This window comes from Dysidea avara, chromosome 5 (assembly GCF_963678975.1).
Source record: "Dysidea avara chromosome 5, odDysAvar1.4, whole genome shotgun sequence".
NCBI classification, from domain to species: domain Eukaryota; kingdom Metazoa; phylum Porifera; class Demospongiae; order Dictyoceratida; family Dysideidae; genus Dysidea; species Dysidea avara.
The window spans coordinates 30,794,745-30,810,415 of record NC_089276.1 but is presented as its reverse complement, the minus strand read 5'-3'; the positions used below and the strand labels follow the sequence as shown (position 1 = coordinate 30,810,415).

Genomic DNA, 15,671 nt, shown 5'->3' with positions numbered 1-15,671 from the left:
TACAATTGGGAATTATGTGTGGAAGACACAAATCCAGCCTTTAAGAGCATCCATCGCATTATATTGCATAAACAAAATTAGACTTAAAAGTCTTTCCTGCTGCCACCTATTTGCTCCACTAATGATTTCCTCTATCGGCATTTATCAACAGCATATATTGTGGTCAGCAACAGCCTGCCATATACACACACATATATATGCAGTACAAATTTGGTTTTACAAATAATTCATAATAGTGCATGCTGAATGTGCACATGTACATACATATACAGTTGATGTTCTAGGAAATGCAGTAGTAGACAGGGACAGTGTTTGGTTACAACAAATCCATAACAGTCAAGCTGTGCAAAGGGTGAAGTGGTACTACAACTGTATCATTCAGAGTTAGCCATAAACTAAAAGTAAAAAGTATTGGTCTAGCTGAAATTTTAATTATTGGAGCAATTTCTTGATGATTTACTTCACAGTTTGACTATTCTGTCTGCAGCTTGGCTATTCTGGCATGGATCCCATCATTTACTACTTTACATGTGCTCTATTCGGGTCAAAGCAGAAAGTCAAGCTGATATTGAAAACAGAACTTAGACAATTTACTTGTATCTAAAACCATTTAGTTAATGAGATTACATTAATTTAACTAGTATAAATTTACTTAATCACTGAGCATAAAGGTAGTAGTGAACTTGTTTATTCTGGTCACCTCTGCCAGGCCTGCCTTATTAAGGAGGTGGCTGCATTAAACGTGATAAAGTCACTGTGTACACAAATTACACAATTAGGAGACTGTCACAATGGTCAGTTTAAATCAGGTGACCTTATTATACAGTGATCCAGTTGGACAGGTTTCAATGTATAGTTGAATATTAGAAGTATATATTGTGCAATCACAAATGCAGTAAAATACCAGTGAAGCAAACTGGCATAACATGGAGTGTGATCAAAGGAATCAGATGAAACTTGGTGTATGACTTTGACTCACACTGTCTGTGTGCCAATTGTGAAGAAATTTAAAAAGAGTGGGTTAACATTATTTTTATTTCTTTGATGATTTAGCATGGAATGATCAAAATACTAGAATTTCCTGAGTTAATATCCCAATGCTGACAGAGGTCCAGCAGGTGGTTTTGAGTAGTCCATAGTATGGAGAAACATTTTGTGGCATAAAATAAACTATAGACCATATTGCAAGGTTCAGCCAAAAAAGCCACTTACACTGTAGTCTACCGGACTATCTCTGAAAGTGTATGTACATATATGTACCTGCAGCTTAAGAATCTGAAGCTATGCAGAGCAGAGTTTAATGAGGAATTTTCCCATTAACACTGCAGTATAATTAGCACTACTTATTAGCAGTGGCGTAGCCAGACTTTTCGCCATGCCTGGGCAATGGGTGGGCAAGCCAATTCACACGTACACATGCCCATCTTCATATGGACATCAATATAACATTTTAAAAATGCATTATGTATCATCCTACACTACTGTATGCAAGATAACTAATATCAACCTAATAGACGCCTAGCTAGCTACTGGCCTTCTAACATATTACATACATCTAGCTACATGTGTCTTAATACCAGACTACAAAGATTCTTCAATTAAAGCACGAGGCGCTCTATCACGTGATGACTATGCTCTGCCACTACAGTTGTTAGCCTAGAGAAGTAGAAACAAAAAGAAAAGAATTGCTGACTGAACAAGTACTCCATACCGTTTGAACTGAGCAGTATCCACACGGATAGATGGGTGCTAATTTCACAAATACATCTAGACTGCTTTGCCTCCCGAGTTTTGACCACACCGATAGCTACCGTGATCACTTAATCCAAATGTAAACCGTCCAGCCCACTATAGTGAAACCAATTCTTTGTCCTTCACCCCTTGCCACAATGCTGCGCGGTTTTTAGTAATCACGTGATCTTGCTTCTATTTATTGCCTCCTCTATTTGTGCACAATCAAGTTACTCGTAGGGAAAATCCCTTGGATAACCCCATCTCTGTTTAGCCAAAAAGAAGGAAACCATCGGCGAAAATGGCACGGTGAGTGTTGTATAAGTTGTGCTATACTTATTCTTGTACAGTGACTAGTTAAGTAACTTTAGCAAAATCTCGAGCTATCCAGCCCACGTCTTTATAATTACTCTAGGAGCTGATGGTGGGGCAAAGAAGTCTGATGCCCGGGCAATGCCCTGGCTTGCCCGGGTTTGGCTACGCCACTGCTTATTAGAGATTACACATTTTACAAACTAATTCTTGCATGCCATGGCCCTTGGGTATAATACAGAATAAAAACAACAGTAACAAACAGCAATAGTACACAACAATAACAACAACTTTATGAGTTGACTTATTGTTAACAATTAATAACTATAATTTAATTTTTGAAACTCTACAATAACAATAGCATGAAAATGCCTTACAATTACAACAGTAGATAACAGTCAGACAATGGACAAATGCCTGACAAATTGCCCATCTACACTGTGAAAAAAGAGGGATATAAGATGGTATTTCCAGTGGCTTATTGAATACAAAAAAGCTTGGTATAACCTGTATTATACTAACAATCTCATGTAAGGCTTTAGTTAATGTGTTAAACATACTGAAACCATATATGTGATGGTATAGTGTGGGCATTATACTAGATATAAGATATTTCAGGTAATGTGGTAAATAAACTGAAACCATATATGTAATAGTATAGTATGCATTATACTAAACTATAACATGAGTATAATACAGGGTTTATATTAAGGCTTATTTGTATTCAATAAGCCACTGGAAATACCATATTATATCCCACCTTTTTCACAGTGCTAGACAAATTGGCCATTTTCCAACGTAAATGGATTTGGTAGGACATCATGTCCTCTCAAAGTACTGTATAAGGGGAAGCCTACTGTCTGAGCTGTGCACGACTGTTTGACAATAACTACCAGTTGCAATTGGTTGATAGGAGATGCATTCTTGCAACCCAAGGTAAGCAGGGGCGGATCCAGGGGGGGGGGGGGGGGGGAGGGGGCTTTGGGGGCTGAAGCCCCCCCCCCCTTCATATTTAGGATTTACTTGATCAATATGCTGAGGATTACAATGAAATTTTGTCTTAGCATAATTATATGATCACTAATAATACAAATACTCATAAAACCACCTTATAAACATCTTTCCATAGTATTATCAGTGGATTTATGCTAAAATTTATGCAACAAGGACCCGGATCAGCATTGGAGTGTACAAGATCGAGATAATCTAATAGAGCAGTCAGCTAACTACTCTAATAGAACATTCACTGGAAACATGTAGTTGGCTCTGTTATGGAATTTTTCCTGCACCCATACATACAATGAAGTGCATTGGTCTGTTTAAAAGGTTTCATTCATCTACTTGTGTAGTTAATATGTATGGTAATACTTAATTCAAGTACACAATTTTCAGTGAAAATGCTCTCAGATTCAATCTTGTATTGTTCAAATTTCAAAATTTTCCACTTTCAACATTATTATTCTAACATGCACCTGTTCAGTGTTGTGCAATTGTGAGAGGGGTGCATCATGTACTTGGTTGTCTGTACCTACCCAAACTTTTCCATTAACAAAATGCTTCAGAGAGCCATACCTATAATCTAAAGGCAGTATATAAAATATCTACAGGCAGAAAATATTATGAATTTTATGTGAAAATGTCTCCAAATTGCAGTATTTTAGCATCTATTTTTCAAAATTTTCCTGGGGGGGCATGCCCCCAGACCCCCCTAGTTCCAGCATGCTTCACATGCTGGGAAGTGTGCTTTGCACACCTCTACCCAAGAGATTAGTACCTTGAGTTAGCCCCCCCCTTTCATAAATCCTAGATCCACCCCTGGTAAGGACCGTGAATATACCAATGTCAATCCCCCTGCTGTACTGAAACTCCATAAAATCAGCTATACAGCAGTTTTATGGATGCAACAAAACAACACTCAGACTACTTTCTGTTTTGTGAATGCTATCCCACTAGGGACCTGTGAGTAGGCTTAATAAATACAGGGAGTCAGAAGCGTGTAGTTAAAACGTGAAGTTAGCCATACAACAGGTAAAAAGCAGTGTATTCGTGTGTCTAAACAGTGCATTGGTGTTCCAGCTACGTAACTACATGTTTGTTCAACAAACTACTAACATGTTTGTTTGACCAACTGGAAGTTTGATAGGAATTTGTCCTGAAACTTAAAATTTCCTATTATAAGTCCTGTATAGGCATGAGGCTATTATGCTCCAAAAATTGAGCATTATACTTTTGAGCAGTGCTCAAAAAATCACCTATTATGCTTTTGAGAATTGTCCATTATTCCCAAAGTTATACCTAATAACGCCAGTTTATTGCTGTATCAGACCATTTTCCTTGATGTTTAAGCTCCAAATAGTCTTGAATTCTTTAGCTGGTTACTGTATTAGAGTATTTCATTTCAATATGAACTGTAAATAATATTCGGTGACTGCTCTATTAGAGTTTCTGACTGCTCTATTAGAGTATATCGATTTTTTAACGGAATTGTGCAATCTGCAGATTTTCCTACTGTGAAAGCTTTATAAATCACCTCAAAATGTTAGCATAATGTCTGATTCCCACACATACCTATTATGCCAGAAATTATTCTGGCAAAATCGCCACATCCCTAGACCTGTAGCTATGTATATGTGCGCAATAACCTTTTGTGCTGGCTTCAGTAATCATGCACAGCCACACAAGTATTTCATAGCTAACAATACTCTAGCAATAAAACTAAACTAGTGCAATAAAATTTATTAATTTAACAATGATGTATGGTTCCAGCGATAAAAAGTAGGAAACAAGAGATGATGGTAGCTATAAGGGAAATGATGATTTAGGGATGTTTTGACTATTAATATAATCACTACTCTAATAAAACAATCATTTCTTATGTTCAGCTAATAGGTGCTCTGGTAACTGTATCATAATATAAGGGCTAGTAAGTTTATTATTTCTGACTGTATGCTATAGTTACAAGTGTTAAAAAGCAACAGAGGCTCCCCTGTAGCCATGCCGCTGATGCCAGCTTACAAAGATGATGTTGTTTATATACAGTTACCTGACTATACAGGTGTCAGTCCTAACAATGGCTAAATAGACAATTTACGTTATCCTCTCCAATAGGCCCTTGTGGTCCAACTGGCCCTTCACTCCCTGCAACACCTGCTGGCCTGGGATTTCCATCATTTCCAGGAGATCCTTGGAGTCCAGGAAACCCCTGTGGCCCTGGAAGTCCCTCACTCCCTGGAGGTCCTACTGGTCCAGCAGCTCCATTATTCCTAGAATATCCTGGGTCTCCATTACTCCCTGGAGCTCCTACTGGTCCAGTAGCTCCATTATTTCCTGGAAGTCGTCTGGATCCAACTTCTTTATCTCCAGGAGGCCCCTGTGGCCCTGATTCTCCTGGAGGTCCTGGACCTCCTGGAGGTCAGGGTTCTCCTGGAGGACACGTGCATTGTGACTCTAGTTCTGGTACTAACTGTCTCCTTGTAAAGCCTTTAACTTTAGCGGTGTTGACACCAATTTAAGACTTATGACATCTACTTATGCACATAGCTATCCATGTGCCTAGTGTAATTAAAAATACAAGTAAGTAGGGAAAAGTCATAGTAATGTTACAACAAACATATGAATTGTGACATTACAACATAGGAAATCTCTACATTGGCATACGTTGTATTCTGTTCAACATCAAAGTATCTACATACTAAGCCTATTTGTTTCCAATACTGTAATTAATTTTGTATTTCATGTTTAACTATCACTAGATCCCTATGCTACTTCAATAATTAATTTTTAGGTTACATGTAGAATAGTTATGATAAAGGCACACTTTAAATTCAAATAGATACAAAAATGAGCCAATTATTTAGGTTGATTTACCTGCAATTCAAATAACTGAATTTTTTGATAGTAATGACCCAAGGATGCATTTGTTTCTTTGTAAGATAGTCATATTAACCAGCTACAGATGTCCCAAAGTCTATTTCAACCTTTAGCTAAGCATTTATTGTTAATAATCATGTTGATTTTAATCATCCATTGGTAAATCGACTCTCATTGCAAAATATTTGTTTGATTATGTCTTACATTAATGAGTCATGCAGCCATCACTATATAACAACATAATACGTTGCACACACTCGTTGCATACAACAACTTAATACAGCACTTCAAACATACCTGATCATTCAAATTTTATATGAAGTCTATTATGTTCCCCAAGTCACTTTTTATTGTGGAATTTCAGATTTTAAACCCAATAGGTGATTTTTGAAAAATTCAATATTTAACCTTGTTTTAAAAGTATTCAGTCAAGGTGGTTTTTATCATGTAAGATAGTTCTATAGGATGGTTTTTTGATGGCTAGCTACTGTACAGGGTGTATATTCCTACCATACAATAATAGCTGAGTTCTTCTAGGCTCAACATTAATACAAAACATGATACTCACAGTGAGTTTCTCCTGTAAACTCAACACTACTTCCATGTCATTTTCCACCTGTTGTTGTAATAGATTCAGTGCCGATTGGAAGAACCAGGTCATCCCAAACAGGAGTGCAATACTGACCACAGACAGCACCACACCAGGGGCGGATCTAGACTTATAGAAAGGGGGGTTAAAAATGAACCGAGGCACTACACTGTCTCTGGTTTGATAAGGTGAGACCAAAAAAAAAAAAAGGTCACAGCCAGCTGACAATAGCTGCCCACCTCACCAACCACACATTTATAGCTGATAAAGTACATAAAAATCCTTAAATAGCTCACTACACACTGTTCTAATACTGTGACTGCTTTATTAGAGTGACTGCTCTATTAGAGTATCTCGATCTTGGTATGCTAAAAATTTTTGGAGGGGGGTTAAGAGCCCCCTTTGACCCCCCCGTATCCGCCCCTGCCACACTAACAACCAAATGAATCAATCCAACATCCCTAGTGTTTGTACCCGTTTCCACTGGTTATGACAGTGACTGCCAAACCAGTTGCAAACTGATGCAAGATGGTTCCTTTTATAGCTGGGTAAAATGAAAAGGCTGTGGGTTTATTTCTGGAAACTATTTCATGTTCTAGTATCACATTAGCTATCTTTATTCAAGGAAATAATATGACATCAACACATTAGCTTGGTTATCCATAATTATTACAAATCCATAGTTACATACGCTGAAGCATTAACAAAAAATATTTATTGCCACGATACTTCAAGGATAATACTTTCCCTGCTCCTAAATTGTTGGTCTCTAGTGCTTCATTAAATGATTGTTCACTATTTAACTCCAAGTTTTGCATCATCCTGCCTTAGTAAACTTGAGTTCAGCACACCTTGTCCACAAGCATAAGAGTGTCGATCAATTTTCTATACACTTGAATGAGCTTTGGATTCTTAGGAATGAAGAAGGAAATAATAATTGGCTGATTGTAATTGTGATGATGTCCTTTACTTGTCTTAAGGAAATCTGTTATTAGGTTGATTTTTGTTTCACTCTCTTCACAGTGTAGTACACACAGAGATGCTGTATGGCTAGCACAAATATTTGACCTGGAAATGGTTGGTTCAAACATATTGATGGGTAAAATTATTGATAAAATACTTCAATATTGTATAAGAGAATGTGTACTAAACAAAAAATTCCGAGGGAAAATTTTAATGCAGTGCATTGCACATGCAATTCATCAAATTTATCAAAAAATTTCCCTAATAAAGTTTTGTGCTATACAGTATGCCAATACATTCTACAACTCTCTAATGTGCATAAGTAGCAATGCAATTCTGATGAAATTAATGTACAATTTCATGTGGTTGTGCATGCTTTATTATATATAATGTATCATGCATTTACAGCATAATTATTAAATTGTGGGTTTTAATGTTTTTGTAGCAGTCAGATTGGTGATGAATAACATTTGAAACAAAGTAGAGATACTACTAGTCTGGCCAGCTAGCCTGTATTTTTCTTCTTCTGTTATTTGGTCTTTTTCCTGGCTAAATAATATAACAAAAAAATTAGTACAGGCTGGGTGGTGAGACTATAAGATACTACAACACATGTACAACTGACTAAAGCATTTTGAAGAGGGGTCAAGAGCTCTGCCCCTACCCAAAAAATTTTGAATGGATTTGAATGAATCATATTATAGCGTCACATAGTCAGCCCCCCTTTAAGGCCCAATGTAAAAAAAGATGGCTGTTATGCAAAACTACAAAAACGTAATCTTTGGTTTGAAAATTTTAATTCATGGTGTACTACCATGTGTACATATGTGCTGATATAGTAACTTGTATAAATTAATTGCATAAACACACCCCAACTATGCACCTATTGCAGCTCAATCAATACACCTTGAGGCCTCCTGTTTTTATATAATGGTGTTGGAAATCTGATCTTCTGCAGACAATTGGTAGCTATATCAAATGTTTCTGATAAACAGTTACACGTGTCAATAGTGTTATTTCTCAGCTATGTTACTAAAGTATTTTGACAATTCAGAATTGTATTGAATTGATGTCATTTAATATCATGATACATTCTAGGTAAGCAAACAAAATTATCCAATACCATGATGGGTTGCTGAGATCTAAAGCACAACATGCAGGGTTTCCCAAAAATCCCTTAAATAACTATTATTGCATATAGTGAAGACATGTATAATGGGGAATATCCATGAATGAAAGTTTAAGATGCATATGCCTTCTGAAGAGATTGCAGAAAAGTCAAGTCAAAGATCCAGCACTATAAGGGCTGGATTTTGACCATGAATAGGCCTGAGTTGAATATGTCCAAATTTTTCCCAAAATGTTTTCAGAAATTTCCCTAAATTTCCACCTATTATGCCCTTTCATTGTTCCAAAATTATGCTTACATTATGCTCCTAAGTTAGCAGCAGTTCTCACTATTACCTTGGAGAATTTCAATCAGTGAATACTCTATTAGAGTATTTCACTACAAAGCGACTGTTCTATTAGAGTATTGATCCTAGGATGCAGTTGATTGTTGACTGCTCTATTAGGGAGTATTGATCTATTTTCATGGAATTAAGTTCCATAGTTTGAAATATCCACCTAATATGCTAACATTATGCTGGCATAGCACTCCAGCCTACTATGCTTTTTATGCAGGCCTAACCATAAATGTATCAGTTTGGCTATATCCATGTCATCACTTCCAGCCAGGTGTTTTTCTGTCCTGTTCTATTATTCTTCCTTCTTTCTAGCTAGGTTGTGTTCCTCCACTGCGAGTCGTTCAGCCACACCAACTATTGCACCTCATGCAAAGCCACTAAAATTGACTTTCGCTTCAAAGATTTTATATGTAGTTTCTAGTAGGGCTGGGCGGTTTCTCGGTATTATAGTAATACCGCGGTATTGCAATGAAACGATATCTGTATCGCGTAGATTTCGGTGAAACGATAATATCACGATACCGATATTATCACGATTTTTAGTGTTTGTGACAGCTTATTAAGCCCTTAAGGTTGTTATAATACACCTCAAATAATCACGTGATACTACTGCAAACAAGGACCTAGTACTAGCTAGTCAATTTTTTTTACAAAGATCGAGATACTCTAATAGAACAGTCAGCTAGGATCGAGATACCCTAATAAAGCAGTCAGCTACTCTAATATAGCAGTCATCTTTAATAACCGCGATAAATAGTAATATCGTGATATATTTCTGCACGATATATCGTGAAGCGAAACTCCAATACCGCCCAGCCCTAGTTTCTAGTTATGACTATATATATATTATACCCTTTTATATTTATCACGTTTAATTAGAAAACTAAACACATGTATATGGTTTGAGTATAAAATAATACTTTTGTGTACATCTAAAACTACAGGTGTATACAACTAGTTCTTGTTCAGTGTCACACAATAAGCAGATGCAGTGATTACTTAGTACACACTGAACAAGATATCAGTCTTCCATTAGTATACTGACCATTGCCACAAGACAAAGAGGTGCGACTATTACAAGATTCCCATACAAAGAAAAAAAGGTATCCATTGTTGTCAAGCACTGATGATTCAGATCCTGCCTTTAGCTGAGAATCCACACAAGTAAACTGAGTCCGCCGCTGGTCAGGTTTTGCAGCCATCAAGTAGCCACCATATTCAGTACTCCAGCCATTAGGACACTTGGTCTTGGTGGGAAACATGTGAAGTGCTGAACGGCCGGAGACATAGCAGACTGCACAGAGTACCCAATGATTGTGATTACTCAGAAAAGCTGACTCATATTCACTGCCATGCAGCCCTGCTGTAAGTGCAAATAGTCGATTAAGTGTAGTAGGATCCTGAGGATTGAGTGGCAAGCATAGAGGATTACTGGCACCACCTTGATCCAGATGTTCAGATCCACCAGCTACTCCACTATAGACTAGCTGAGCTGATGATGGACACTGATCATGTCCCCATCTTACGTAAACACTCCCCACACTTCCTTTTGTCATTTCACCTGGTGTACCTACATAATTAAAGATATAGCCTGTACAAGATTGCCAATATTATTAAAGTGTATGTACACTGGTGGTGCATGGCAATTAATGACCACATTATAATGACTATAGTTAGTGCTATGTGATCTCAATATTCTGAGGTGGCATCAATACTAAGATCCTAGCCTTTTATGTATCACTGCCATCAAGATAATCCATAACAGTCAGCTTTATAAAGCAGTGAAACACTCTAATAGAACAGTCATTACATGCAACACTTGAAGGAGCAAAAAACTAGTGAATTCCATCAATTCCATGTAGCATCCAGGCCAGAAACCATACCAGCTCTAGTTATATAGTATAGTATTATGAGAAGCACTACTATTCTCAATATGGCTAATTAAGGTCTTTGTAAAACAGGATCACTATATCATATGCTTTCAATTTTAGTGCAAGAAATAGAAGTTCTTGTTGAAAAGTTTCCAAAAAGCCCTTGAACTTTTCTTTTCAATTGCAGTATATACACACATGTATGGAAATCTGGCTGAGTACATTGGATCTCCAATTCTGTACATGGTCTTTACTTAGTCATTTGTGTACCATAATGTATTTTTACTTTTTTTACCTTGTCCTGGAGGTTCTTGTGGTCCAGGTGGTCCAATCTCTCCAGGGGGACCTCTTATCCCTTGAGCTCCATCATTCCCTTGAGGACCTACTATCCCGGGAGTTCCATCATTTCCTGGAGGTTCTTGTGGCCCAACACTTCCCTGTGGTCCAGGAACTTCATCTTTTCCTGGAGGTCCCTGATGTCCTGGTGGTCCTCTTTTTCTTGAGGGTCTTCTTGGAGGTCCCGGAGGTCCTGGTGGAAACATACAAGGTATAGTTGTATTAGTTTTAGTGATATCTGTACAGGCTACAAATGAAATTATGTAGATATATAGAATAACGCATAATAGAAATGGCTTGTATCTCGTACAAGTGTAGAAATTTAACTAAAAATTTGCTTAAGAATATCTTTAAACTGGATGTAAGACCAGCTGGTGTCCTACAGACCTTCAACACTTGAAATAAATTAAAATAAAAGAATACACAATAATAGGATAGTTATGTACATAGGCAGATCTGAGGGGGGGCCAAGGGGTGCTGTGTCCCCCTGGCTCTTCTCTTGCCCCCCTTGGACTTACAGTACTATATTGATACCAGAAACTGGAATTATGCATTCACACTGTATTCAGAAGTATAGAAAGTCAATGGGCAAATAGAAGATAACAGTTATACTGTACTTTACGGTTATACCGTACATTGTAAAGAAAGTGAGGCAAATAAGTTTAAATTTTTGTGCTAAGATCGAGATACTCTAATAAAGCAGTCACTACTCTAATAGAACAATCACAATTCTCATGTCATACTATACACCTTTATTTTTATTTATACACTTTATCATCAAACAGGTTTTATATCAGATAGGCTAACTAATCTTTATATGCATTGCAAGTTTACGCTTTTTAAGTTAAATTCTATCAGAAATGCTCCCAAATTCAAACCTAGGAGGTCTGATTTTTAAAAATTTTCTCCAACTACAGTCTTAAAACTGTATGTCTATCATTCACACAGCTAATTGTAAATTTTGGATAGAGGCATAGCCTGTACATCCAAATCATACTATACTGAATAAAGTTATGCAAATGAATCTAGCTTGTGTACTAGAATTCGTCTTAGTGGAATAAACACTAAAACTTCTTGCCCCTCCTTGGCCCCCTGACAGTGCCTCCTAGATCCACCTATGGTTATGTAATAGTGAGAACACACATCATTACATCTGCATGTACCTCAACCTAAAAACCATGACAACACACTTATTACTAATTTGCTATTGACAGGCTAAAAATCGCTTTAACTTCCATTGTGCAGACACAACCATGTGTTACATGCTGAAGTATAACCATGAGTAGTGGCTAAAGAATTTGCTTAACAATAGGATAGTGTAAACAGCAGAGAACACACATCATTGCATGTATGTGTGTGATTATCATTTATCGTGAACTCCAAAGGTACCAATCTGAAAATGTGATTAGTGCTAATGTAATCACTTACATAAATTTTAAACTTAGGTACCTGATTTTTATTGGTAATACAACATTAACTTATTCACAACATAATTCATAATCAGTGATTGAAGTGCCCAATGAGAATTAAGAATGGCACCAGATTTGCCATTATGCCACAAGCATTTTATATGTCACGATTATATTATATGCTAACAACTCATGACCCTATAGCAAGGCATTCATGCTTTTCACCAAAAAATTAAATTTTATAATTTATATAAACACAAACTATGTAGAAATTTTAGTTCCATAGAAATAAAAAAAGTAATGAAGCAAGGGAGATTGCCTTGTAGAGAGTTCAGCTACAAAGAAACCACCATGTAGAGAGTTCAGCTGCAAACAAATCACCCTGTAGAGAATTCAGCTACAAACAAATCACCCTGTAGAGAGATCAGCTAAAAGAAGTTACCTTGTAGACAGTTCAGCTACAAAAAAAACCATCATGTAGAGAGTTCAGCTGCAAACAAATCACCTGTAGAGAGTTCAGCTACAAATATAGAGAGATCAGTTAGAAGAAGTTACCTTGTAGAGAGTTCAGCTACAAACAAATCACCCTGTAGAGAGATCAGCTAAGAAGTCACCTTGTGGAGAGTTCAGTTACAAAGTATAGAGTTCAGCTGCAAACAAATCACTCTGTAGAGAGTTCAACCAGAAACAATTCACCCTGTAGAGATCAGCTATAGAAACAAGTGATCCTGTAGAGAGATCAGCTAGAACAAGTTACCTTGTAGAGAGTTCAACTGAAAACAAATCACCCTGTAGAGAGATAAGCTAGAAGAAGTCACCTTGTAGCGGATAGTTCAGTTACAAACAATTCACCCTGTACAGAGATCAGCTAGAAGAAGTCACCTTGTAGAGTGTTCAGTTACAAAGAACCCAACCACCATGTAGAGGTCTGTAATAAATATAGAGTAAGTCATCAATAACCGGACGATCATGGCCTTTTCCCGGACACCTGTAGCTGTCAAACGGATAAACCGATCAATCTAAAATTTGGAGCGTATAACGGTCTAGACTCTAGGCTAAAGTACTTTGAATATAAAATTTCAGCCCGAACGCTTGAAGCAACTAGGAATACGAAGCCAATATAGGTGGGGACTATTCTACGGAACGGAACGGAACGGAACGGAATGATGGACTAAACCACGGAACGGAACGCTTTCTCAAATTGAAGCTTGCAACTTACCATTGCTGAAACTTCCCTTATAAGTTAGCAGTGGCATCTCCAGTGGGTGATTAAACATAAGATAAAAAAGAATTAACGGATCGATTGTGGGTTTTTGTTGGTTGTCATTAGTAACGAAGTATTATTGTGGGATGAGCTGTATCAGTGATGTTCATCCATACGGAAGGGAACTTTATGTGAGCTGTTTTTCTTATTTAGACTTTAGAAAACAGTCTGGGCCGGTCTTTCAAGTCATAAGTCAGTGTATAAATAAAGCAAGCAGGAAGATACTGGTAACAGGAAAGAGCCAGCTGAATTAAAACTTGAAGAATTTTGTGCAGTGTGTGAGGAGCAAATATTTTGGCAGACCGCAAGGAGGGTATATTCTGCAAACATCACTGAAGTGTATGCATGGAGTTATTTATATATTAACAGCTGGTGCAGTGGACTAATGCCGTATTCAATAGTGAGCTGACTTTATCTGTTGCACAATTCAAGGATGTGTCTGACTGCTAGCCTTGAATCAGGCTAAATGCCAGATCAGCCAAATCTCTATTATAAGCCGCATGTGAAACCATGCCCGTAGCCACCAGGCAAACATAATTTGGACCAGGATGTGTGTGTAATTTCAATGTATCTAGTCAGACCTGAAATGGAACACTCACATTAATTACATACCACCTAAGAATCCTAGGATTTCTTAAGTGTAACGTTTCACATGCTTCACTTCAAACAAAACAGGTTAAATTGGTTTGTCTATCTTCAAGTGAGCTGGTCCATGAAATTACAATGGGATCACATGTATTTGTTACAGTGCGGGCTGTCCTGTGTTGGATCTACTCTAGAGTTGAAATTTCAAGGTAGACTCACTGCCAATGTACTGACACTAGTACTGTTGTAGCATGTTTAAGCAGAGGACAAATGAAATAGTAATGCTAGATTATTTATGTATACAAATTTTTCATAATGAATTTGATATCCAATTTTGATTTGTACTTCCACTTTGCAACATATTCAAGAACAAGAAGCTACCACACTTAATCTCCAACCACTGTCATTAATTAACCAAGATCTCACTAGTCTGTAATTCACCTTACTGTAGTGATTTTATTGATTCATCTGTATGTTTTCTTCATTTTCCTTTGAAGTTGTATCAAGAGTTCATAATAAGGTGGAGAGTGTCTAACTTGAATGCATTCACCAAACACCTCGGCCTTATTTCAGAACAAAGGCTTTACCTTCTTCAGCAACACTAATCAACAGTTTCCTATCCCCCAGTAAAGGTGTTGATTTGATGAAAGGTGAACTTTACGCAGGGTGTTTGTACAGGCCATACTGAGAGTTAGACACTCTCCCCCATACAAATCAGTATTACGAACTCTTGGTTGTACAGTATAGGTAAACAAAGATAAGTTTCTCTCCCATCTTATTCTAGGATTTCTATTGACAAGGAAAATTCAATTATTTGTATACAGGCTCAAATTGAGAAAATATAAAGAAAGTGAATTAATATTATACAGTTAGTTTGCTTTTGGATATTTAATGTCTCCAACCACAACAAAAATTTGATGAATCCATGCATCTCATCACTGGTCATCTGAACATTCTGAAAGTGATACCTCACTCAATCAACCATATATTCTGTTTATTAGACTGAATAAAGTTATGATTACCTAAACAATTCTATTCCATTTTCCTGGAGGTTCCACTGATAAAATGCAATTTCAGCAATGATAGCAGCTAACCAAGCTGCAAGTTGATTCAGCAAGCATTCCATTCTGTAAAATAGACCCCATCCAGAATTCAACTCAGTACTCAGGCTGAGATATCTGACAATAGTCCGCTACTCTGTTAATGAATCATTGATGTTCACACAATATAGCCTCCTTGAGGTATCTGAATGTTTGCTCCTCACACACTGCACAA

At 37.1% G+C, this 15,671-nt stretch overlaps 1 protein-coding gene and 1 long non-coding RNA gene across 2 annotated transcripts in view; both read right to left on the bottom strand.

The window, feature by feature from the left end:
• Positions 1–1,425: 1,425 nt before the first annotated feature.
• LOC136256010 (uncharacterized) lies at positions 1,426–2,229 on the bottom strand. The gene is made up of 2 exons (XR_010701276.1): positions 1,712–2,229; positions 1,426–1,656 (listed from the first exon to the last, which is right to left on the bottom strand). It is a non-coding gene; the product is annotated as an uncharacterized lncRNA (long non-coding RNA).
• A 2,878-nt stretch (positions 2,230–5,107) lies between these two features.
• LOC136255179 (collagen alpha-1(XXIII) chain-like) overlaps positions 5,108–15,671 on the bottom strand; it is a 176,133-nt gene continuing 165,569 nt past the window's right edge. The window contains exons 3-4 of the mRNA XM_066047900.1: positions 11,098–11,331; positions 5,108–5,439 (exon numbers count right to left, since the gene is read on the bottom strand). Coding sequence (XP_065903972.1) covers positions 5,108–5,439; positions 11,098–11,331 — 566 coding nt within the window. The remainder of the gene's footprint in view (positions 5,440–11,097; positions 11,332–15,671) is intronic.